The sequence below is a fragment of the Ambystoma mexicanum genome, chromosome 6p, assembly GCF_040938575.1.
Source record: "Ambystoma mexicanum isolate Mex_15411 chromosome 6p, UKY_AmexF1_1, whole genome shotgun sequence".
Taxonomy (NCBI): Eukaryota; Metazoa; Chordata; class Amphibia; order Caudata; family Ambystomatidae; genus Ambystoma; species Ambystoma mexicanum.
The window spans coordinates 1,502,282,910-1,502,309,860 of NC_090935.1; the positions used below are offsets into that span (position 1 = coordinate 1,502,282,910).

At 46.3% G+C, this 26,951-nt stretch overlaps 1 protein-coding gene across 1 annotated transcript in view; it reads left to right on the forward strand.

Moving 5' to 3' along the window:
• BMP2K (BMP2 inducible kinase) overlaps positions 1-26,951 on the forward strand; it is a 1,074,721-nt gene that overhangs the window by 495,517 nt on the left and 552,253 nt on the right. Inside the window, exon 8 of the mRNA XM_069626343.1 lies at positions 16,065-16,168. Coding sequence (XP_069482444.1) covers positions 16,065-16,168 — 104 coding nt within the window. The remainder of the gene's footprint in view (positions 1-16,064; positions 16,169-26,951) is intronic.

Below are 26,951 nucleotides of genomic sequence, written 5' to 3' on the forward strand. Positions count from 1 at the left end.
TTGCTCCACAGCCCTGTTATACATAAACAATTAATTAACTTCTGTTCTGCATCTCTTTGGCAGATTTGATATTTTGGCTTGTTCAGTACTGCTACCTAAGTTCCAAGGTCACGGAGACGAGCGAGAGCGGGGTTGCGCTTTATCGAGAATGCAGTTATGTCCCACATATGGCTGCTTGCATATCCTTTTTGTTTAGAAGTTAACATTTAACACTCCTTATAAATATAGCCCCTTTTCCTTCCACCCTCCCCACTGGTACCTTCCACTGTGGTTCACCGGAGGTTGGTTCGTCACTCTGCAGTCCCCAGGAGCATTGTCTTATCCATTGTGCATCTCGCTGCCGGCACCAACTAAGGAAACCTGCGTGCTTCATGTTTCTTTCACCCGGTCGTGTCTGTCACTTCTATATAGTGGGTGAGCGGTAGCTTTCCCTTCTCGCGTTCCACGCCCTGGTCTTGCTGACACTGCTTGATCTGTACTGGTAATGGCAGACCCTTCAGAGTGTTTCCCTGACCACCTGTACTACCCAAAGGTTTTTCCGGTTCCCATCAGCGGGTCCTTGTTTTCTTTGTTGCACAGGTCTTTGGCAGCGGTCGTCAAAGTGTCTTCTTTTCTGCACCTTTGTTTCCCCACTGGTCAAAGCTGCAGGTCCTGGACTTGAGTAAGCGGGGTAATTATATGGCACACCTCCGCTGGTATCATCTGTCAATGTTCCGACCTCTGAGCTTCCCCTTTTTCCCTGCAGCGGGTCCGCTGTCTGGGTCTCCACTTACTGTTGCCTTCCTCTCGGCTCAGTCGAGCCTTTTGTTACCGGCGCATAGCTGAAAGCCGACAGGACACTAAGTAAGACGGTTCTGTTTGTATGGTCTGCTCCTTAACCCAAAGTCTTCTCCGGATATTATATAAAAGCCAGAGACGAGACGATGGAGGGATGCCCTGGTTTCAATCGGCTCTTGGACTTCTCTCGTGGTTTTCTGTTTCGGCAATAAAACTTTGTCCTTTCTCTGTTTCTTTCAAACTGTTTGCTTTCTTGCTGTCACGTTATAGACTTCGCTCTTCTGCTGCCTTCCAGTTTCACCGTCTACACTACTGCTGCGCCTCTATCCACTACTCCCTCTTTTCTCCTTTCGGTCTTCACATCTACTGCCAATACCTCAACTGCTACCCCTTCAACTACTAGTACCACTCCTGCTTTCAACTCTTTCCCTGCTGCTTTCCCCACGATGACCACTACTGCTTCTGCCACCACAACAACTTAGCTCTAGTCCTTTTATTCTTTATGGAAGACGTTATGGTTAACCATAGAAAGAGGTCTAGCATGTCATTTCTGTCCCTCTAATCATCTTATCTCTGCAAGTGATTTCCTCGTCGTAGTCCAATGGTTAAGTCTCCTAGGCCTATTTACTTGAGAGTATCTAATTTGGTACATTGTATGAGGTTTGAAGAGGATATTCGGGACTGGGGTAATATGCTTAAGTTGGTCATAAGGCCTGTGACCCCTGGGTTCGTAGCACACCGTAACTCAACTTGGGAAGATAATTCTGCCTGGTATCTGTGGAATTCAGATTACCGCCACCCAACTTTGTGCTATTTCTGCCAGCAGAATTACCACTGGGCGGGAATAGCATCATCGCAGAAAAGAGAAGCCTGGCGACGGCCATCTTTAACAATCCAATCCACCCTGAATCTCCCATCTGCCATTTCCTGCTGCCACCAGAAGGCAACAATTGTGTGGAACAGCATGCAAGAGGGAGTAATGGAATTTTCTGAGCAGGTCATTGGGGCTAGATATCTGTAATGCTTGAAAACCAGAGTCAATGATTTAAACTTAATTATTGCCTCGATTGGCAGGCAGTGAAGCGTCTTCAAGATTGAATATGTATGCATTGTTGATGGAAGGCCAATTACTGCATGTGCACCAGTACTTGGAATCATCTGCAGTTTATTCAGTACATATTGGGGCGCACCGAGCAGTAATGAATGACCATATTCAAGGCGTGAGCTGATAACTGCACAAGCAATAGTGGCTGCATGGCATTCTGAAACGAAAGGTCTGATTTGTCTGACAATCATTAGATAGTAATTTACTGCACTGACTAATTTATTTACATGTTGGACCATAGAAAGCTGTGAGTTAATATGGACCCCCAGATTTTCCACCACTGGTTAAAATGTAATATTAACTAGGTCTGGACGGAGCTGCTCATCTAATTGTTTGGGCTTTGTGTTCTGGCAGGTGTGTATGCATTCGTTTTTTATCTTTTCATACTTAGCCAATTTCAGTACATCCAGTGTTTTATAAAAATGTTATATTTCTCTTGGCCAGTGCCAGTTAAGCATTTGAAGGAGGAATGCACACAATTAAAACTGCGTTTCATCGGTGTAGTTCTGAAAGATGATATTGGGATCCTCGGAATACTGAGAATTGAACCAATCCAAAATGTTTGAGGGAGAAAAGAAATTAGTAATTGGAACGAAAATGACTTTCGGTTTTCACTCCCCTCAACATTTCTGACAACCCACTGCCCCAAACCCCCTACCTACCACTTGGCAGCACACCACCTTGTCTGCCGTTGTCTCCTGCTTCCCTCTGTGACACCGGTTCCCTTCACTTACGTGAATGGCAGCTGGTGCTGCAGGATCCTTTTTATTATTTTTACTTCTTTTATTGAATAGGAAGTTTGGGAAACCTCCGCAATCCCCAATGGCATTATAGTGAACAAGGGAACGGGGGACACCCCTGCAGCCCCCGTGGCCCTTGTTCACTATGATGACACCGAATGGGGGATATAGTAGAAGTTTTCACTGTGGTAATTTTCATACAGCCGATTTTTTTTAAAATAAATCTTCCATTCATTTTTTTTAATTCAAATAAATCTCACGATACCGCATCCTCAAGCCAGTTGTGTAATAGTTTTAAATTAACATTAAACAGTAGGGGGGAATAGGCATGCCTCTTGTGGTACACCACTGTCTAAGGAACATATGCTAGATTAAAACTGATCAATCTTTACTCTGACCTTACCAACAGTTAAGAATGAGGAAAAAAACATTGTCAACAAAGTAAAATGTTCCATGTTGTCAAAGGCTGCCAATAGATCATGCAGCATAAGCAAAGGTGGGGGAACTCTGATCCAAAATATTCAGTAGCTGGTCTTTCACATAAATTAATGCTATTTAAGTGCTTCTCCCTGACTGAAAACCAAACTGGAAATCACCAAGCAAACAGTTGTTTTGTAGATATTTCTGTAGTTGCATTGTGGCCATTTTATCAAGTATTTTTAGGGCAAATGGGCAATTAGAAATACGCTGGTAGTTGCACAGAGTGATCCAAGTGCTTTTGCTTTCCTCTATTATGTCCCTCAGAGAAGGACCTATTTATAGGATGTGTAATGAATGAAATGACAGTGGAACTGCAGAGTTTAATTACTTCGGAGGGACTGGGGCGTGGCCTCTCGGACAAGTGGTCAGGTTCATGGATTAGATAGTAGTTGACACCTGATGGGAACTCACTAGTTTAAGTTTAAAAATAGGAATAGAGTTCTTAACAGCTCTTTTAGGTGGGAAAACAACATCCCATATAGATGTAGCCTCTTCCACCTTCTTAGCGATTTCGTTTCTAATATTCAATATTTTGTGTTGAAAAGCATTGGCCAGAATCTCACACCATTCAGTGACTTGAGGTGTGGGTTTTAGACTGGCCTTTGGGTTACTTGACTGCTGTTTTTTTGGTACATTTTTTGCACTGTCAATTTGGTTTTCATAACACATATGTTTAGCATCAATAGTAGCATTTTTAGATTCATTGCAATTCACCTTTAGTGCCTGGTTAGGAGCATGGGAGTGATCTTTACTGCAGCTCCCGTCAAGAGCTCTACTTTTGGCTTTAATAGGTTTGAAGTGAGGTATGCCATTTAATTGTCTTACCATCAATTTTAATCGCCTTTCTGAGAAGTGCTGCTTTCTTTTTTATTATGGAGTTAATGTTTAGGAAATCATTTCTGACTATTTGGTCCAGTGATTGTTCATAGTCGATTTTGTCAATACTGTTTTGGAAAGCAGAGGCTAGATTGCCTTCAGAGGGCGAGGAGTCCAAATAGGACAATTCCTTAGCTGTCTGTAGTATTGACCTGTGGCAAAGAGCTACATTAAAGCTAATAAGGTAATGATCCAACCAATTTAGGGGGGTTTGGGTAATCTTAGCTGTCACCAGATTTCTTAAGACTACCCAATCAAGAATGCGTCCCTTAATAAGCATTGGTAGTATCTAAGATAGTGTCTAAGAAGCAAAAGCATCTGAAGGATCAAAGAAGCCTAGATTAATGTCTCCCATATTTAACTGTCATTCATCAGAGTTGAGGGACAGTATAAGCTCCAGTAGGTGATGTTAGGGAGAATTCTCTGGTTAGGCTGAATTTCCCTACCTAGTGAGTCCCCCAGCAGCTTTGCTGGATTTCTGGGGTTTCTTTTTTTTCTCCTGCCAAGAGTGAGACTCTTTTACCCTCACTCTTGGACATGTTGAAGTGTGTTTTCTTGGTTAAACCTTGTGTTGAATGGGCTATGGGGTCTTTTACTCCATAGGGCCTCATGTATTTTTGTGATGTGGGTTACACAGCACCCTCTGTGCCGTGACCCAGGGGTGTCCTAGGGACTCCCCAACATAGACTCCATACCCTGGGACTGACTACTGTCTCCCAGGGCATGTAAAGTCACCAAAGACTTTGCTAGTCTTGAATCCTGAACAGAACCAGTACAAACCATCATATTGTGGACGTACTGGCTGGGGCAATTCGATTGCCCCAGGGTCTGTTAGTCGAGGGGGCACGTCTCCGTCCCCCCTGATCGAGTTTTGGCTGGTGGCAGTGGAAACTACTTTTTATATTCGACCGCGAATATTTCCCTATGGGATTTCCCATTGTTTTAGGCTAACACATTTAATTATTTATTTACGGTAGCCTTAAACATACCGCCGGTTTATATATTTATTTTTATAACTCCGGTTGGGACTTTTTGCCAAAACTTGATTCTAAAATGGCGTTGGTGTTCGCCTCTGTAACTCTGACCCAAAGTGGAGCCCTTTGTTCCACTTTTGGCGGGCTTCTCCACAGAAGCCCTCCAAAGTGGTGCCACTCTGTCTGGGGTACTTAGGAGGGGTGGAGGGGGATTTAGGCACCCTGGACTGAGTTACCTTGGTAACTCAAGTCGCACTCCGTCCTGATTGGCCCAAGTGGTGAGCCGGCCGGCTCACCACTTAGCATGTTTGAGTGACAGCTAGGCTGGGTGAATGGGGGTTTGCTGCATAAAAGCAGGGCTTTGGGGACTGGAACTTCAGAAGTCGCCACAGGACCAAGAATCCGACGAGGGAAGAGCTGAGCCGACCTGCTTCGACGACACCACCCGGTGGAGCCCTGCTGAACCGTCTCACCACTTTTTCCCGACGACCGAGGAGAACTCTTAACGGAGTGGCTCCTTCCCTTGACTGGTGGGGACAACCAGTTTTCGCCTTCTTTCCGTCCTTTTGAGGTATCTCGTGGCCGCCTTGCCTGTGCCAAGCACCCCGGCATCCGGAATACCACACTTTACCCCCATACCGCGAAAGTCGGTACCAACCCTTTAACCGGAGGACTCCGCGGCTGGTTTCTTCCCGGGCAGTGCTACGACCTTTCTCTTCTGCTCTTCAGCGAGATATTCTTCTCCCCTGACCGACGTCGAGCCTTGCTGTCGCTGCCTGGAACAACTGCCCCCGCTGGAGGATCCTTTCCGCTTAAGGTACTGTGTTCCGCCTGGCTTCCCTTGCTACCGACTGTACGGGGTAGATTTAGTCCCCGGCTTTCGAACCTGGGAGTGCCTGGGACACTTTGGCTAAACTTTCTGAGCCACTCTAAACTCTTTTTGACTCTTTGCAAGACTTTGAATCTCTAACTAACAGTGTGATCTTGGGCACATTTTCGCTCCGGCTACTCTAAGAGTGGGCCCTGCCTAGTGACTTTTGCTCACCTGTGACTTTATTCTTCTTTAAGCCTATTGCAAGTGTTCTGGACCTTAGAGTGGTGTGTCTAACCTATTTCTGCTTTTTCTCTCCCTTTCTTGGAAACTACTAGAGTGTCATCTAACGTTAAGCACTCACCTCTGTTTTAATTAAGTGGTGTTAACCTAGAGTTGTCTAGATAGGAGAAAGGATTGAATTTACTTTCAGTATAACTGTGTTGAAGTGCTTTTACTATATTTTTGCTAGAGTGTTTTTAACTTATGTGTATTTTAAATAAATAACTATATACTTTTGAAACCAAGCTCTGGTCAGTGTTTGCTTGTGCTATTGTGTTTTGGTACATATTGTGTATACTTTACATACTGCCTAACTCTTCTTGAGAGAAGTCTGACTGCTCAGCCACAGCTACCAGGTAAATCTGGGTGGTACAGACTGCTACCAAAGGGGTTTACTGCTCTACCTGTAGTCTTAAATCTTTTGCAGTGTTCCCCAAGGGAACTGCACAGGTTTCTGCCTAACACTGGTGTACAGCGGTGGGATTTGTATTGAGTATACATTTTATTGTGCTTTAGATACCTTAGTGCAACTAACCACAAAGCTTAGCACTGAAAAAGTAAAACCTCTAACATGTCAGTTATAGAAAGCTATAGTCAAGAGTCCCTTGCAGCCAAAACTGCTGATTGTTTAAGAGTGCTCTGTAAACATAAGGATCTCCTGACTAAGGGCAAGAAAATGGAGCTGATTGAAAGATTGTTAGCTAACCAAAGTCTGGGTGATGGTTCAGAGGAGCCTACCACTCCAGCAACTGTAGATGACAGTATTGAAGTTAACATGGAGCAAAATGTTGATGATTCTGAGGAAGAGTCAGAAGAGGAGGGTGAGGCTGTTGTAACTGTCCCCCCTAGGCCTCTGCCTGCTCTACCTGATGTACCTATTGGACCTTTACCAGGTCCCACATTTAGTCCTCAGTACTTTGAACTGGAGAAAATGAAACTAGAATTGGAGTATAAGAAACTTAATGCTCAAACTGACAAAGAACTAAGGCTAAGGGAAATGGAGCTCAAGTATGACTTAGAAATGAAGAAATTATCTGTTGAGAATGTTTCTCTCTCTGGCTCCTCTAGAAGTTCCAGTCCTAAAAGACCCCGGATGCCTAAAGAATTGATTGGTATGTATGAGCCTAAGTTGGATGTGTTGGATTGGTTGTCTCTGTTTGAATATAATCATGGGCTCCAGAACATCACAGGAAATGACTTACTCACCTGGTTGTTCTCTAGGCTTCCCCCTGTTGCAACTGATGTGGTAATGGAGATGGGGGAGGAGGATAGGAAGGACTATGAATGTGTGAAACTAGCTTTGATAGCTAGGTTTGGGAAGACCCCTTCCCAGTATCTTAAGAGGTTTAGGAGCCTCAAAAAGCATGATGGTACCCCTTGGGCTACCTGGGTGAGTGAATGTTTGAAAAACTTAGAGGGATGGATTAAGGGTTACAAGGTGAACACTTATGAAGGTATGAAGAATTTGTTTATGTTGGAGACTATTTATGATGCCTGCTCTCCTGAGCTCAGACAACACTTGGCTGATTCCAGGGAATTGGATTCCCGGAAACTAGCTAAGGCTGCTGACTTGTGGGTTGCCAACAGGGCCACTCACAAGGATTCTGGGGTAACTCAGAAGAAGGATGGGGAGAAACAGTCTAAAAAGGACTCCAAAGAGAATTCTAATAATTCCTATCCCAAAGAGGGCCCCAAACCACAAAATAACCAGGGTAAGCCACATGGGAAACCTAGTCAGGCTACTGTACCTTCTGGCCACAAGCCAGAAGGAGGTCAGAACAAGCCACCCTTCCAGAGAGCATTTGGACAATGCTATGTCTGTCAGGGTACTGACCATATCAAAGGAGATCCCAAGTGCAAGGGTAAACCTGCAGGGATCAGCACAGTCTCCTTAGCCTTCACTCCTGAGGATGAAGTACAGATGGCTAGTGCCCACTTTGAACTCTTTGCTGAAGAACCCTTGGGTCTTCAAGCAACTGTAAACTTAGAGCCTATGGGTCTGGTTAGTCCCCAGAATAGGGTTGTGTATAACTCCCTACCTGTTAACTCTAAGGTGTATTATGTGGACAGTGTTCTTGTCAATGGCCAGGATACTCCTGCCAGGAGAGACACTGGGGCCAGCAGAACAGTAGTGGATGAAAGCTTCTTTCAACCTGAGGATGTGGCCAAAGCACCCAAAGGTCCCACTAAGATGTCTGGAGGCCCTGTCCAAATGGTTCCTATTCTACCAGCCCTCATTCAATGTAACAACATGACAGTAAGGATCCCTGTCAGTGTTCAGGCTGAGGTACCTGGGAAGGTCCTGTTAGGGAATGACCTAAGAACTCTAGGAGTAGTGTCACATACCCCCAGGCCTCCCAGTATGGAGAAGCAGAACTTAACCAAACTGGCTAGAAAGGCTACCTTGAAGGACCCTTCTAAGCCTGTGGGACCCTCTACTGAGAACCCCACTACAAGCCCTGGTGTTAGTAAGTTGACCTCTAACCCAGGCACATTTCAGGATAGTATGCTAGGAACATGGGCGCCCCAACCAAGCTCCATCATTGTTCCCCTAGTCTCAGAGTCTCTGACTCCCCCTGCTTCTGAGGAAGAGGTGGATAGACCAACTAGGCCCCTATCTGGACCTGAGAGAACTGGTAATTCTCAGTGCTGGTGGAAAACCAGAAAAGAAAAGTCTAAGGCCAAAAACCTTCAGACTGTGGGACCTTCTACTGAAGACCCCAACTCAAATCCTAATATTAGGGGGGAAACTCCTAAAATAGGTAAGGGTAGATCTAAGAGGAAGGGGAAGCAGGTACATTGCCTAACCCCAACCCCTCCAACCAAGAGGCCTAAGACCCAACCTGCTCCCACAAGAGAGGTGGTGAGGAACCTTGGAGGCCCCTCTAGATCTAAGGGAATCCTTTATAAGGACCCCTTGAAAAAGCCTAACATAGGTTCAGAAGTTGTACCAACTTCTGAGGGACTGGTCAACCAGATCCCCTATAACAAAAAGACTGATGTTCCTCAAAGGGTCTGTAGGTCCGTTAGCTTGCAAAAGAAAACCTTTGAGTTCTCCATTGAACATAGGTCAAGGTGTCCCCATCAAAATGCTGATGGACTCTCTAGGATGTATATCATCGACTAGAGGTATGAGGTTCATCCAGGAGTGGATTAAATCCTCCTGTCCCTTAGTCTGGGGGGGGCGAGTGTTAGGGAGAATTCTCTGGTTAGGCTGAATTTCCCTACCTAGTGAGTCCCCCAGCAGCTTTGCTGGATTTCTGGGGTTTCTTTTTTTTCTCCTGCCAAGAGTGAGACTCTTTTACCCTCACTCTTGGACATGTTGAAGTGTGTTTTCTTGGTTAAACCTTGTGTTGAATGGGCTATGGGGTCTTTTACTCCATAGGGCCTCATGTATTTTTGTGATGTGGGTTACACAGCACCCTCTGTGCCGTGACCCAGGGGTGTCCTAGGGACTCCCCAACATAGACTCCATACCCTGGGACTGACTACTGTCTCCCAGGGCATGTAAAGTCACCAAAGACTTTGCTAGTCTTGAATCCTGAACAGAACCAGTACAAACCATCATATTGTGGACGTACTGGCTGGGGCAATTCGATTGCCCCAGGGTCTGTTAGTCGAGGGGGCACGTCTCCGTCCCCCCTGATCGAGTTTTGGCTGGTGGCAGTGGAAACTACTTTTTATATTCGACCGCGAATATTTCCCTATGGGATTTCCCATTGTTTTAGGCTAACACATTTAATTATTTATTTACGGTAGCCTTAAACATACCGCCGGTTTATATATTTATTTTTATAACTCCGGTTGGGACTTTTTGCCAAAACTTGATTCTAAAATGGCGTTGGTGTTCGCCTCTGTAACTCTGACCCAAAGTGGAGCCCTTTGTTCCACTTTTGGCGGGCTTCTCCACAGAAGCCCTCCAAAGTGGTGCCACTCTGTCTGGGGTACTTAGGAGGGGTGGAGGGGGATTTAGGCACCCTGGACTGAGTTACCTTGGTAACTCAAGTCGCACTCCGTCCTGATTGGCCCAAGTGGTGAGCCGGCCGGCTCACCACTTAGCATGTTTGAGTGACAGCTAGGCTGGGTGAATGGGGGTTTGCTGCATAAAAGCAGGGCTTTGGGGACTGGAACTTCAGAAGTCGCCACAGGACCAAGAATCCGACGAGGGAAGAGCTGAGCCGACCTGCTTCGACGACACCACCCGGTGGAGCCCTGCTGAACCGTCTCACCACTTTTTCCCGACGACCGAGGAGAACTCTTAACGGAGTGGCTCCTTCCCTTGACTGGTGGGGACAACCAGTTTTCGCCTTCTTTCCGTCCTTTTGAGGTATCTCGTGGCCGCCTTGCCTGTGCCAAGCACCCCGGCATCCGGAATACCACACTTTACCCCCATACCGCGAAAGTCGGTACCAACCCTTTAACCGGAGGACTCCGCGGCTGGTTTCTTCCCGGGCAGTGCTACGACCTTTCTCTTCTGCTCTTCAGCGAGATATTCTTCTCCCCTGACCGACGTCGAGCCTTGCTGTCGCTGCCTGGAACAACTGCCCCCGCTGGAGGATCCTTTCCGCTTAAGGTACTGTGTTCCGCCTGGCTTCCCTTGCTACCGACTGTACGGGGTAGATTTAGTCCCCGGCTTTCGAACCTGGGAGTGCCTGGGACACTTTGGCTAAACTTTCTGAGCCACTCTAAACTCTTTTTGACTCTTTGCAAGACTTTGAATCTCTAACTAACAGTGTGATCTTGGGCACATTTTCGCTCCGGCTACTCTAAGAGTGGGCCCTGCCTAGTGACTTTTGCTCACCTGTGACTTTATTCTTCTTTAAGCCTATTGCAAGTGTTCTGGACCTTAGAGTGGTGTGTCTAACCTATTTCTGCTTTTTCTCTCCCTTTCTTGGAAACTACTAGAGTGTCATCTAACGTTAAGCACTCACCTCTGTTTTAATTAAGTGGTGTTAACCTAGAGTTGTCTAGATAGGAGAAAGGATTGAATTTACTTTCAGTATAACTGTGTTGAAGTGCTTTTACTATATTTTTGCTAGAGTGTTTTTAACTTATGTGTATTTTAAATAAATAACTATATACTTTTGAAACCAAGCTCTGGTCAGTGTTTGCTTGTGCTATTGTGTTTTGGTACATATTGTGTATACTTTACATACTGCCTAACTCTTCTTGAGAGAAGTCTGACTGCTCAGCCACAGCTACCAGGTAAATCTGGGTGGTACAGACTGCTACCAAAGGGGTTTACTGCTCTACCTGTAGTCTTAAATCTTTTGCAGTGTTCCCCAAGGGAACTGCACAGGTTTCTGCCTAACAGGTGAGAACTAGAATCAAGAGATAATGGTGGGGCTCAGTATACAGTTATATAGTGTAAGGCAGGGGAGTTGGTGTAGATCTCAACACCTAGGAGTTCATAAACTGCTATTTGCAAAATAATGTGCAGTCTGTAATTCGTGTTGATTTATAGATGAGGGCAGCCCCTCCGCCTCTAGATTATGGTCTATTTTCATTTAATAGAGAGTTACTAATGTGCGGTTTAAGAAAAAAACATCTGTTCTGTATCTAGCACCTGAGAACTCGAATTTGATGGGGTCGAACCGAGATATTTCGAGATCCATATAATGCATGTCATCTTTCGCCTCCAGTTGAGGCTCCCGTAGCTACTGGGAATTTAGAGTTTTATGGAATCTATTAAAATATGGGAGAGTGATGAGAAATGTATTTTTGCCTTCACCACCTTGTGGCCTTTTATAACATAATAGCAGCCAAATGGCCTCATTTGGTAGCCATTTTGACTACTGAGGACTTTAAGGCCTTCAGCATTGCGTATGATAGAAATCTTTTATACTTATGTTATGATAGAAATCACAGCCGTAATGTTCTTAAAACTCCTGGCGTGTCTTATAGTTTGTGGATTGTGCATCTGTGGGTACTATAGTCTATTTTACCTGTAGCCTCCTTTACCCACTAAGTTCATACAGCGGTAGATCAAACCAAAGCTGATGATCATGTGTGTGACCGTTTGCATGCATGTTGAGCCAACAAAAATACTTCAGGATTGCAGAAAGTGTGAGGTTGAATCCAAAGACGTCTGAAGGAGGGGGGGATATTTACATGAGGGCAGTTTCTGAGAGGGAATTGATATTCCAGAAAGTAGTGTGTGTGGCTGTGTGATGAGAGTTGAGATGTGCTCCTGCAGACCCTTGAAGCATGTTTCATTTTCTTTCCGGGACTGTGTTCAATCTCTCCCAGAAAACAAACTCCATGATCTAATTCTGGAACTGCCAATCCTAGTGGGTGAGAGTGGTCAATTCAAGATTAGTTTGTGAGAAAGGATAATGTAAACATAGACCAACATGGTCGGTACGGGGGAATGGGCCAGATATATGTTCTTCTCTATGCAATGACATTTTGGACCCCTTTGATGTGAGAAGTTTTCCAGTGATGGGAGTATGTCTATAACAGTCATGGTTAGACTTTGAGGACGTCTTGACATCTGGATGTCACGCTTTGATTGGATGTTTGGAAACGATGCACAAAGGAACAGGAGTTCAAACCCACTTCTGTGTACTTCCAAGGCCCAAAATGGCAAAAGATGCCATGGACCGGCGAGGACTGTGGGCAATCTGGGCTTTGAACTGCGGATCCTCTGGGAGCAGTGCTGGGGACTGGCTGCATGAAAGTTCTTGAGGTATGCCGAGCACTTTTCTTATGATGGTTGTTAGGGTGTGGGGGATGAATTACTCTTGGTCTGAGGCTGGGATACTCTGGTAGTTAATTTGCAAAATCCACGCTAGTTTACCCTTGTCACCCAGGGCAGCAGATTCCTGTTACAAGAGCAGCAGGGTTTTGTTCTAATGTTATGTGAAGAATTCTTATAGGGCTTATCAGCTGCAACTGAAGTGGCCTCCTGGTCCGCAACAGTGGAAATGCACCTGCAGCTCTTATTATGCGAAAGGTTGGGCCCTGCACTGTTTTGCCTTTACATAAATGAATTAACTGTGCAAATCTCCTCCCTTCAGTCTGACACATCCAAGCAAAATAAGGTTTAAATCGTATGTTCAGATGATGGTATCCAAAACTCCCCATGGCCTCACAAAGCAATTCAATACATTCACTGAAACATGCACTTAGAAAGTAATGGAAATTAACTGTAAGAACACCCAAACTGATGGTTAATGCCCTTTGAAATATGAGACCTTGAAAGTTTAATTTGGTGTTGTGGTGGAGGAAGTAAAGCCTTTTGAACAATAGCTTGGCCTAAGTATTAACAGGGATGAAGAACTGTGGGAAACACAAGTCAAAGGTAATCTGGTTTTGGCAGAAACTTGCTCATCAAAAGCAAAACTTGCTCAGTCTATGGGAAATGTACCCATCAAATCTACACTTGAGGTCTTTAGGTTGCAAGTGATGGCGGTTACGCTCCATGGCCATAGGTGGGTCCTCAAATTGCCCACCACTGAAATGTTCTTCCAAACGCTTTTGAGTCTAACCAAAGTGTGCTCAATATTCCAACCCATCTTGAATTATATCTTGTATGCATAGAGCATAGGATCAGTTTTAAAACACTGAAATATTGGATCCTGTTCTCGACAACTTCAGGTCTAGAGTGATAAAATTATGCTTTAGATGATTCACCTAATATACCTGGGAGGCAAAACATTTCCTTGTGTTGTACATGTGAGGAAACCAAGCAGGTCTAATTTGCTTACCTGTAGGATGAGTCACATACAAATTACCCCAAAATCGCAGTAGTGGCAAAAGGAACATTTTCGTCCTAGGCCCTGGAGTACTCGCTATGAACAGGCTCTACTGACACCCTGCTTAAATTGTATTTGTCCTGCAAGATAAATCAAGGATATAAAACTTATCGTGATGTGATTTACCCATTATTAATGCATAGTCTGTATGTGAAAATGTTTTGACATTTTGGGTCTATCCACTGTTAAGAAAGCATAGCAACGTCTGATTAATAATTGTGTATTTTGCAAAAGAGTGCAGGAGAACATTACATCATTTAGTATTTATCTGCCCACTCTGTAAAAACCCTTGCTGCTGAAATGTAAAGCCCTGCTTAAGAAGATATGTATTGGAACAATGCACGATTCAGAAATATTCTGTAAATCATTGCTGTTGCCTTAGGTTGTTTTTGCACTAGCTCACTTTTTGTTAAGGACTTGAGTTAGAAAGAGAAAAATACTTCAAATAGGCCAAGTGAGCACATAATGTTGTGCACGCATTCTATAGGGGCAAATAACCACCTGATGTAGTTGCGTATTTTCTTCCTATTGGATACAACCAATACTTATTTTATGTCGCTCCACAGTTTTTTTCTTTTCAGTAAATTTTAATTTGTCATCTATTTGAAAGCTATTTGTACTTGTCTGTTTTTCAATCTGGGTTTTGCTTTGATGACACATTACGAATAATGCATAATGAAATCCTATAAAGAGGAGATAGTTCTCTGTGCCTCTGATTTGGAGTGGCAGGGTTTTCCACAGACTGGTGGCCACTACTAAAAGTGCTCGGCCTCTCTTTCTTGTCCTCCTAAATTGTGATGCAGTGACTAGGTATACAGTAGTTCAACTTAAGGAATATGGGGAAATGTAGGGTTCCAATTTGTCTACCAAGACCTGCACGCCCCATCCAAGAATCTATTCACTGTGCAGAGTGATTTCAAATTAACATGGGCCTGAACTCTCCAGTGCAGTGATCGAAGGGCTAGTGAGATCTGTTCAAATATGCCTAGTCTTAAAATATGGGTTGCAACAGTGTCAACCCTTCTATAAGTGATACATGCAATACAATAGGCTTAGACAAATGCTGTTCAGATAATCGGATGTGTTGGCACCAACACCATAAACCAGGAAAGAAATAGCATGTCTAGATTTAAACAAATTCTTTATCCAAGACTTATTTGTGGAGCCATTCACATCTTATCATTCAAGACTCAGATTCTTTACCTGGGTAGAATGGTTGGGGCAATTTTCCAGTTGAAGAGGCCAAATATCTAAAGTTCCGTGAGTCCTCAACACAAGGATTTCCTTTTTGGTAGGGTTCATCTGCAAGCAATTCTCGGTCATCCATTGTTCATTTGCTAGCAAGCAATGAGTGAAGTAACTTGCAACATTTGAGGATATTGGTTTTGGTCATAGAAATCTGTTAATGATCAACTGCATAGCCATCTACTCCTATACCGAAAGAGCTTAGAAGCTTAATTAGTTGACTTAGATGTGCTGGAGCAAGAGCTGTGAGGAAGCGCCCTGCATTATTCTAAGCTCCAATAGCCATGACCGTGATTCACAGAGGCATGTAAATCATTTGCCATCTACCAAGTAGTAAATAGTTCATCAGTCGCATCAGTCTGTTCTTAATACCTTACCTTATTCCTGAATGTGAGCAAGCAAGGTGGTATAGATTACGGTCTAAAACTGCTGGGGGTTCCAGCAGTACTATGGCTCAGACACAGCTCTTGCCTCACGTCCAAGATGGACGTAACCATATTCAATTTCTTGTGCTCTGTGTGGGTTCCAGGAGATTATGCTGCTCCGTGAAATGCTGCAACTGGATTTTCACCATTGGAGCACTTTTTGAGGGCGGCTGAGTGATTAGATAGTGGTTGAAAATTCAAATGATTAATTCCTTGCCCGGTGTTGTACATGAGATAAAGGAGGTAATATGTGAGACCTTGATTGGCATAGCATTATGGTTGTCATAGCTCAGATAATGAGACAACCCAAATAAATATTCTGCCTAGTGTGCAAACTATCTTGCCTGTTATCTTGTGAAGTAGTCTGGTACGATAGAAAATCAGCTATACTTTGAAAACCGTTCTTGCCAAATTAAAGGGCTTGAAATGTAGTTGAATATAATTTTAGAGATAACATAGCAGAATGTACTTTGTGTTGTAGGAAGGTGCTTGATTTGTAAAGGTATTCAGTGCATAGATATATTAAAGTATGGAGCAGTGTGTATTTAAAATATCCTGTTTTCTGGACTACATTCTTTGTTTTGTTATGCAGGGTACATGTTGGAACCGGATCAAGAATGGAGACCGGATATCTTCCAAGTATCATATTTTGCCTTCAAATTGGCCAAAAGGGATTGTCCTGTGCCGAATATAAATGTAAGAGATATTGCTTAACTATATGGCCATTTGTTTGAATTTTTCCATATCCTAAACTATGGCAAACCTTATTTGCCATTATTACATTTCATCCTTTCAAGCCAATTCTTCTTACTAGTCCCAGAAAATATATTATATAGTAGAAATGGGGCAAGTTTCACATATGTACCATTACGTATTTTCTACCCTTAAAGCAAAAGGAGGTTAGCAAGAATTTGCACTCTGCGTGTTGGTGTGACACTCGCTGTGGAAAAAACTAAAATAGATAAATGTTTCTATGCAACATTTGTCAGACTCTAAAATGTTATATTTTTACAGAAGGAAGTTTGTCAGAAATATGGTTTATGAATAGAACTACAGAGAGGTGTGTGTGTGTGTGTGTGTGTGTGTGTGTGTGTGTATCTGCTTAGAATCACATGCTTTGCATAGGCCGACATCTAGTGGAAGTTGCAGAGTATTGCACATGACATTTTTCTAAGCCTGAAAAGGGACATTGACAGGGTGTGACTGTAATGCTATCCCTACTGTGATGTACCCTGTACCCATGGTCCCTCATGCGTCGATATCCCTCGGATCATTTTTTTCTGCCATCGTGGATAGTTGTATTCTCGCACAGCAGTCAGTAGCAAAAGCTACATTTCGAATGAATTGTGTCCTCCCACGTACTCCTCATCTTAGGTATCTTGTCTCCCAGCTTTGCTGCTTCGGAAAAGAAATTTCACCAGAGATCGCTGTGTTCAAGGCTGCGGAGTCATAGTCCCTCGAGGGCCGCCGTCGAGTGTCGACGTCATCCTCTGTATAAAGGGCTCGAGCAGTGCCCGATACCACAGTTCCATTTTTCCGAGCAACTGCTTCGTGTCACGAACGGCGCATCAGGTTTTTTCTCGACAATGTCCTCGTCATCTACTCCCACCACATCCAACACAGGTTTAAAAAAAATGTCAGAAGTGTGGTAGGAAAAAGTCAATAACCGACCCCCATCGGAATTGCCTCTGGTGTCTCAGCCCAGACCATCGGGTTGACGAGTGCGGTTCCTGTCAGGCCATGTCCAATAAGGCTCTTAGGGAACGGAGAGGTAAGCTGGCGGTGGGGGGGAGGAAACTTGCAAGTCTTCTAAAAGACCGAAAGATCCGGGAGAATTGAGTAAAAAATCTCAACGTGGGTCGAGGAAGTCGAGATCAAAGAGTCGCTCGAGGAAATCCCCCTAGTCTTTGTCTATGAAGTCAAAAAAATGATGTCACAGGTCTTCTTCCTCCTCTGAGAGGAGAGTGACTTACCCATCCAAGCACGATTCCCCTGAAAAATGGGAGGCCTTTAGGGCTTTGATGCTTAAAATATTCGAGAAAGCGGCCCTGACCCCCTCGAAGATGCAGCATGAGATTATGCCCCTGCCCACTCTAAAAGTGACGGAGATCAACGACTAAACACGCGAGAGCTGAAAAAGAGTCGAGAGTGTCATAAGGGGGAAGTTCTGACACCTCGTACTAAGGCAATACCTCCAGTGCATAAATCGGTGGTAGCAGAATCGACATCAGCGTCTGAAGTCGAAGTCAAAACTCGACTCGACAGTCGACGACTACAACGTCGAAACCGCTGACGAAAGTGGCGTTGACACCCTTGACTGTATCAAAGCCTTCTTCGACAATATCGAAGCCTCCTTCGAAAACGTCAAAGCCAGCGTCTTCATCGACGCCTTCGCCTTTATTGAGGCATTCTTTAATCCCGATACCCAAGTCAATGCCATTGCCCATGCCTAAGTCGATACCACCCTCTTTACCTGAAAAAGGTTTCCATCCTCGACCCAGACAGGAATTTTTCAGATCCATGTCATCCATCTTTGAAGAACACTCCTCCGAAGATGTTACTTCAGCTGGAGTTAGGTTTGGAGCCAGAGTGGTCCCTGAAGAGCTATTGGACACGAATTCCAAGATAACAGATGTTTATGACTGTCTCCAAAATGCCAGTGGCCTAGACACTTCCCCTGAAGTGGAATTTGAGAGACCAGACCCTGCAGATCATGTATATCTTAGTTATAGAAATCTAATGGGAAGGGTCATTGATTTTATGGGTTGGAAGGCAGCTTCCCCACATTTCGACCTGGATAATATGACGGACATCCTGAGTGAGGGTCCTCTAAAAGATCTGTTCTTCCATTCCATAAAGCACTACAGAAGAGGGTGATGGTAAATTGGAATACTCCTGATTCGGTTTCAGCAGTAAACAAGAAATTTGTAGCAAAATACAGGCCATCTTTATCAGATCCGGAATACCTATCTAAACAACTCTCCCCTGAAAGTCTAGTGGTACAAGCTGCAACGTCCACTAGGTAATCAGCTTACCCCTCAATACCACCAAACTGGGATGATAAAAAAGTTGATGCTTGAGCCCGGAAGGTTTTTTCTTCGGGCAGCATGGCCCTTAAATCGACTAATGTAACTTGTACTTTAGCAAGATGTACATATACCCTGTGGGACTGCATGACATCAGCGGCTGAACACATCCCGGAAGGTGAGGAACGGCATGGTTTCCTGGCGATGGTAAAAGATGGGAAAGAGGCTATGGAGGAATGCCTTCAGTCAGGACTGGACACTGCTGATAGTGTAAGCAGGTCCATGGCATCTAGCACGGTCCTACGCAGATTTGCATGGCTGAGGAAATCTGGCTTTGCACATGATGTGCAGTCTAGATTACTCAATATGCCTTTTGACGGCTTGAGGCTGTTTGGCAGCAAGGCGGACGAGAGCTTGGAGAAGCTGCAGACTTCGAAAGCGGCAGAAAAATCACTTCGCGCCACTATAAAATAGCCTCAACAACACTCCTACGCAGGCTCATCTTCCTGGAGGAGTCGCCCCTTTCATTTTTTACTCCTCTTTTGGATTAGGGAGGGGGCAGGCCAGTCAAAGAGGCCAACAGAGAAAACTCTTTCGTGGTGGAAAAGGGAGAGGTGCTAGATTAGCCCCAGCAGCGGCTACTACCTCCTCAGCCACAGCTGCAGCTGCTGCAAAGCCACTTTGAGGCCTTCAACCACAAGAACCCTGGTGGGAGGCAGAATCACTCGGTATCTGAACGAATGGCGGGGTGTTACGTCAGATGCCTGGGCGCTAGAGATAGTGACCCATGGTTACTGCCTTCCTTTTCATTAAAGACCTCAAAATCATCCACCGGGAGCCAACTCTGTAAAAATTCCAGACCTGCTCCTTGTGCAGGAGATTTCCACCCTGCTGGAGAAAGCTGCAATAGAACATGTACCTATAGCGGAAAGGAACAGGGGTTGGTACTCCCCTTATTTTCTCATCCCCAAAAAGGACGGAGGATTGAGACCCACCTTGGACTTAAGAAATTCGAACAAATTCCTCAGGAAGGACAAGTTGAAGATGGTGACCCTTTCTCAGATCCTTCAGGCGCTTCAGCTTCAGTACTGGCTGATTTCATTGGATCTTCAGGATGCTACTTTCATGTGCGAATCCATCTCAAGCACAGAAAGTGCCTGAGGTTAGCAGTTGGCGGTTCTCATTATCAGTTTCGGGTTCTACCATTTGGGCTGACCTCCGCCCCAAGGGTTTTCACCAAGCTGATGGCAGTGGTGGCAGCGAGTATCAGGAGAAGGGGATTCACGTCTACCCTTAACTGGACGATTGGCTAATCAGGGCAAGTTCACCCGAACGAGCCCAGGAACATCTGGCCTTGACCTGCCACTTCTTACACAGACTGGTCTTCTCCCTCAATTACAAGAAGTCACAAATGATTCCAAGCCAAAGACTCCAATTCATCGGAGCAGTCCTGGATACTTCATCAGGGAAAGCCTCGCCTCCCGAGGAGAGAGCTCACCACATTCTGCAGATGGTAACAAAGTTTCAAAATGGCCAACATCTGCCGGCATTCGATTTTCTAAGCTTGCTAGGCCTCATTGCATCCTGCATTTTTCTGGTGCCAGAGGCCAGATTGAGGATGAGATCCCTTCAGTGGGCCCAATTTTGGGAGATGTCGGATCCTCTGCAAGTCACGGACAGAGTGGCCCAAGATCTTCTATGGTGGGCTAACAAGGAAAGTATCCTCAAGGGAGAACATTTTTGGCAACCATGGCCAGAGATAACGGTAGTGACGGACGCCTCACTCACGGGATGAGGAGCCTACATCAACAATCTGACAATCAGCGGTTGTTGGTCTCCATTGGAGTCTGAACTACACATCAACCTTTTGGAGCTGAGGGCAATCGGACTAGCTCTGAAGGCCTTTCTGCCCTCTGTACAGGGAAAGAATGTCCCGATTATGACAGACAACACAGTGGCCATGTACTACCTCAACAAAAAAGGAGGCGTAGGATCACTCCCACTGTGCAGAGAGGCAATGCAGCTCTGGTTCTGGGCAATGCAAGAAGGAATCTCTCTATTGGCAGTTCACCTAGCCGGATAGCTGAACACGGTGGCTGACACTCTAAGCAGGCAGAGCAGTCTCCCACGAGTGGGAATTTGCTCAGGAAGTCCTTTAAGAGATCTTCGCCCTTTGGGGAACCCCTCAAGTGGATCTGTTTGCGACCCATGCCAACTGGCAGTGCGAACTGTACTGCTCAAGAGAATTTCCCCCAAGAGGAGCTCTAGGGGACGCGTTCATGGTGGACTGTGTATTTCCACTCATACGCGTTTCCTCCAATCCCCTTGATTCCTCATGTAATCAGGAGGTTGAGAAAGTTCAGGAAAACCATGATCCAAATTGCCCCGGATTGGCCCAGGAGGACGTGGTACCCGGACCTTCTGGACATGTCCACCTGCCCTCCAATACGTCTTCCACAAAGAGAGGATCTTCTCTCTCAAGAGGAAGATCGGGTTCTCATCCAGTGGTCAAAACACTCAGTCTTCAGGCATGGTTTCTGAGAGGCTGTGATATAAGGATTGGGACCTCCCGGATGACGTAATGGAGATTTTGCTTTCGGCCAGGCGGCCAGCAACAAAATCCTTGTATCAGTGTCGTTGGAACAAGTTCACTAACTGGTGCAGGGATAAGAATGTTGATCAATTTTTATGTAATACTCCTACAGTGCTTTCTTTCCTCTTACACTTGGCCAATTTGGGGCTCCAAGTTGGCACTATAAACGGATACTTGGCAGCGTTATCCATCTTTAAGCGTTCCTCGGAAGAGGTGTCTTATTTAAAAATGCCCTTAGTCATTCAATTCTTGAAAGGACTGACAAATGTGTACCCTCCAACACCTTTTCATGTGCCCATCTCTGGGATTTGAATTTAGTCTTAAAATTTCTCATGTGTTCTCCTTTCGAACCTTTACATTCTTGCCCATTAAGACTTCTCACTCTAAAAACAATTTTGTTAGTGGCTATAACATCAACCCACACAGTAAGTGAGTTGCAGGCACTTTCTTGTAAGCCCCCTCACACCGTTTTCCATAGGGACAAAGTTATTCTAAAAGTCAAAACATCTTCATTGCCTAAAATAATCTCTGATTTCCACCTGTCACAGAAAATTACCTTACCTTCTTCTTACCCTCCTCCTCATGCTATTAAGGAAGAGGAAAGGTTGCATAGACTGGACCCAAAAAGAACTCTCTGTTTCTACATTTCCAGATTTGCAAATCTTTGACAATGTAACTAACTATTTGTTGGGTATACTGGACACAAATTGGGACTTGGAGTGTTTAAACAAACTCTATACAGATGGATAATTCGAGCAATCTCGGAGTGCTATAAATTGGTTGGAAAAGAGCCTCCAGATAGATTAAGGGCTTATTCTACAAGGGGCATGGCAACTTCCACGGCTCTTCCCGGTGCAGGATATTTGTGCTGCGGCCACCTGGTCGTCAATGCACACCTTAGTGAAGCATTACTGCTTGGACTCTACTTCATATCAAGGAGGACTCTTTGCAAAAGCTGTCCTTCATTCAGTCCATAAGTGAAATTTCTGGTAATCCCTCCTCCGAATTTTTACTGCTTTGGGAGCCTATCTAAGATGAGGAATACGTGGGAGGACACAATCCTTTCGAAGAACAAGTTACTTACCAACTGTAACGTTCTTTCGATTGGATGTTCCTCCCACGTATTCCTCATCGACCCTGCCAACCTACCCCTCTGTACAGTTTGCGCCATTTGCATTTGAACTTCATTAAGAGCCTGAGGACTTTAAAGCCTGATCAACTGATGCGACCGTGAACACCGTAAAAACAGAACTGAGGTAACGGGCACAGCTCGAGCCCTTTGTACAGCAGATGACGTTGACGCTCAACGGCGGCCCTTGAGGGACTACGAGTCTGCGGCCTCGAACACAGCGCCCTCTGGTGAATTTATTTTTTCCTAAGCAGCAAAGCTGGGAGACAAGATATCTAGATGAGGAATACGTGGGAGGAACATCCAATCGAAATAATGTTACAGTTGGTAAGTAACTTGTTCTACTGTTAATTCCATTTAATGTCAACTGCCGGTCACTGATCAGCGCATTTCATCAACGGCAGACCTCCAGAACCTTCTCAACGCCTAATTCCGGACACCGAAACAGATGTCTGTTCCAATGACGTGCTTCGGCCTACACCTGGCTTTGGCCCATCAGTAGGGAGAGCGGGGGGTCTGATTCTTCTCTTTAAGAAAATACCTGCCCCTGTTCCCTGCCCCTACTACCCTTGTCTTGCTGCCTCTGTATCCACCTTCTTTTATGGAACGTACTATGTTAAAGAAATGTCTAACTTTTCTGTGGAAAGACACACACAGTGTGCAACCACTGCCTTCCACGTGATCACTCAGCGTCCCGCTGCACATTGTGCAAACTCTTTAGACCCAAGACCCTTAAAGAGCGCTGAACAAAGCAGTGGGCGGCACACGCCATGCTGGGGAGTCGGAGACCGCTGCAGCGATCTTCAAATCGGTTAACGAAGGCCGATACAGCTGACACTCTGATTCGGAGCTCCTGGACATAACGGAGGAACACACCAGTTCCTGTATGCCTGTCCCCAGCCTCGAAATGCGGTCGTAGCGTGCTGCTATGAGGAAAGCCTCTGGTGACAACACAGCGTACACACACTCGCGACCACACATAAACACACCGCAAAGCCATTCCAGAATAGACCCGTAGGCAGAAAGTTGCATGCCGGCAGTATGCGTCTCTCGACCTACCAATCCACCGCCGACTAAGCACGCTGTGGTTCTGCCTCTGTGCCTACCTCAAGGCGTTCATGAAGCCACTCAGTCAAGGGGCGTGCATAAACATTGTCTGGCGGTTGCGACGGAAACACCGAAAGAGCTGTTGAAAAGACATAAATCCCATTCCCCAGCTGAAAAACATCACAAAGTAAACGGACCCCTAATGCCTCCGAGGACTATGCGGAAGGACCTTCATCCCTGTAATCAACTCTTCTAAAAAAACGCCCACGGGAGAGCCCCAAGGATACCCCCATGGCTGACTGTTCTATGTAAGGCCCAGCACTGACCCCCAAGGCAACCCCTGCGGTGGCCAAGGCCCCCCAGCATAGACTCCAATTTTTGGAGCATGTACTTTTATCGACTACATGAGTAAGTTGCCTACACCACAGAAACCCGTGGAGCAACCTCCAGGGCAATGGGACCTACTCAACCCCAACGCCCCCATCGCCTACGCGTCGTCATACCATCACGCCCATGGAGGCTTCTCAAGGTTCTTAGCAGTGTGACCTGCAGTCAGACCAGGCAGACCAGGACATGAAGGTTGTCGATCAGGATGATCCCAATCAAGATGCCAATGTGTTAGGACCACCACGGCTAACTCCTGGTCCCTTTGGCACCAGTGGATTCCATCCCTATGGAATCACTAGCGACCCCAGATGGCCACGAGTTGGGCAACCATCTAGAACTGCAGGTAACGCTCTAGTTGTCCTCCAAGATGGCGCCTGCCTACCCGATGCATAATCGTCACTCTTACACTTAAGGACTCTGCATCGGTAAGTTTACTGCGTTGCTTCTTGCCACCAAAGTATTTTGCTGTTCTTCATTGCCTCCCTTGTAACGCTTGCTGAATACTGGCCGCCGCCACTGTCGTCCTTCGCGGCTTGCCATCCTTTTTGTTTCCCTCTGCTACTACTCAGACCATTCCCTTCGTGGCTCTGCCGCGCCTTCCTAGCGCCTCCTTTCTTTGTTTGCTTTGTTTTTTCCATATGGCTCCTGACTCCTGGAGCCCGCAGTCTATGTTCCAGCTGTGCCTAAGCACTAGATCATCTTTTCACGGCAGACAGCCGCTGCTTGTGCCTGTTGCTTGTGCCTGTTGCTTTCTCATGTTTGCAATTGCTACATCAGCCTGAGCTATACTGCGGCTCTGACCGCCTCCATTGTGCTGAACTCACCGCCTGCTGGATTTGTCTCATCTTGCCACCATCTGGATACAGCACTCTTCCAACAAAGAGATCTTCCTGATACCAACTAAGAGACCTGTGCGTTTTCTTCCCTTTTTAAGAGAGGTTTTCCCCATTTTAGGGGCTCGTCCCTTACGGTTTCCTCGGTTGCCCTTTACACTACAGGGCTCACTGGAAACATTTAGCGACAGTTCCACACCTACTGTCCTACCGGGTTATGGACCTTCCTCTTCAGTAAACAGGTTAGTTCTTCCAGCTTTTAGGTGGTCGTAAGACAATGACAACCATCTACAAGACCAGGATGACCCGGATCATACCTTTACGGATCCAAACAATGCCTCAGCAGTCGAGTGGTCATACCTCGCCTATAGCTGACCAAATGCTTTAAAATGAGTTGCTTAAAAAGTCAGCTCAGCCTTTCGGCACACAGATGGAGGAGACAATTCCTCCGGGGACTGACTTTGTTGAGGACATCCTCAAGGAGAAGAAGCCCATTAGTAAGGCGATTCCTATACTGGAATCAATGAAAAAGAGGGTCACTCAATCCTTGTTGACCCCTCGCTCACTAGGGCAGACAACCCAAGGGTAGAAATAATATTTCAGCCATCGAGGACATGTCAAGCCGGATTCTCTGCTGGTACTACTACCAAGAAAAGAGCTGGTGTTCACTCTCCACCTCTGAGGCACCTCCAAATAAGGAATGTAAAAGGCCCTTCATGCTGGGCAAGCATATCACTTCTCCAGCATGGGGTCTGGCATGAATTCACATGCTCATGAATATTCCCCGTTGTCAGGCTGGGAATCCTCGGTAAAGAAAAAATCGGTTTGTTTCGTTTCTGAACTGTCTTTCTACTAGTAACCAATCACTGGTCTCTGGGTCATACTGCCCCCAGCCAATGACTGCCCTCTACCTAAGCCCCTCCTCTGGCAGCCATCTTCAGATTTTTACCATACGTTCAAGTGTTGGGAGTCCTCGAGCTTTTACTGCGTTTTGCGATTTTTCAAAGAGTTTAATCTAATTTTTTCGGTCAATCGAGCCTCAAGCTCCACCGTTTCTACTTCCGATCAACGGGGACCCGTTTCGGAATTTTCTTCGCCCCTCAAGGGCAAAGTTTTCGTCGAGTTACGCTTCTTGGAGGATTCCAGAAGACCTTGAGGCCTACACCGTGGACATGGCCCAGGACAAAGGAAGCTCGACGCCCGGATCCAAGCTGTTCAGGAACTGCCCTGGATGCGGATTGCAGAATGTGTTCAAGGAGGACGAGCATTCTAGATGCCTCTACTGCCTTCACGAAGACAGAACGCACATGGAGAAGGACTGTGCGTTTTGCAAGAACATGTCAGAGCGGACAATGAGGGATCGGCGGATCCGCCTCACCAACTGGCTGGAAGGGAAGAGCCCAGCGGTAGGTGAGAAGAAGAGGTAGGCGACGGGGGCCCAACAGAAGGCTAAGCACCGTGAGTCCGCGGGCACCGGGAGCGCCGAACGGTCGAGCTCCTCGGCTGCCAGGCAGGGCGCGCTTTCACCGACGCCATCAACCACGAGCCAACGCTCAGGCTCGGGGAAGAGAAAATCGGAGAACCCGGGTAAGCTTCTGGAGAAGCCCCTGTCGATCCCGACGGAAACAGCCGAGGGGGAGCGAGGCGGTGACCCTCCCCCCAAGGTGAAGGCCTCAAGCACGCCTAAAGTCGTGAAGGCCTTGATTCACCTGGCTAAGGCATCTATCGAGGGAGTTGTGGCGGCCCTGGCGAAGCCTGTGGAGGCTCCCCCAGTGGAGGCGACCTCAGGGCCCAGAGTTTCCCTTACACTGCGGAGGGAATCCTCTTTTCAGCCCATCGATAAGACCCCCGTGCGAACCCCGGTGGAAAAAGAAGGGGGGGCGGTGGCCATCACGGACACGGATACAGCCTCTGAAGAGGAGCTGGCTGGAGTCGTGAAGATCCTCAACAAGAAGTTCGAGGAGGTCCGGTCCCACGGGAGGGATCCCGACGAGGCGGACGAAGAGAGCGACGGCGGTGCCGACGAGGTTCCCATGGAGGCGGAGGATTCCACTCCCCAACCGTCGCGCCCGTCGCAGCCGGTACCCGAGCCACAGGACAACTCGGGAGCCATCTTGATGGCGATCCAGGCCTTATGTACGGAGATGAGGACAAGATTGCCTTTATCCCCTGCGGACGATCCAGCGAAGCCTGGCCTGTCGGAGAGCCCTCCAAGCAAGCAGAGGAGAGTTCACCCCCCCCTCCGCCCAGCCAGCCTTCGCGGCCCTCACAGCCTTCATCTCCTTCTCCTGATCCTAGGGAGGACACGGGTACAGAGACGGCCACGACGGGACCGGATGGCGACGGTGGTGACAACGGGATGGGGCTTCCATCACCACCCCATCGGGCCTCCCCGCCCGACGAAATTGGCTCCTTTCATGCCATGATTGCCAGGGCATCCGAGCTCTTCGAGCTCTGCCCCGAA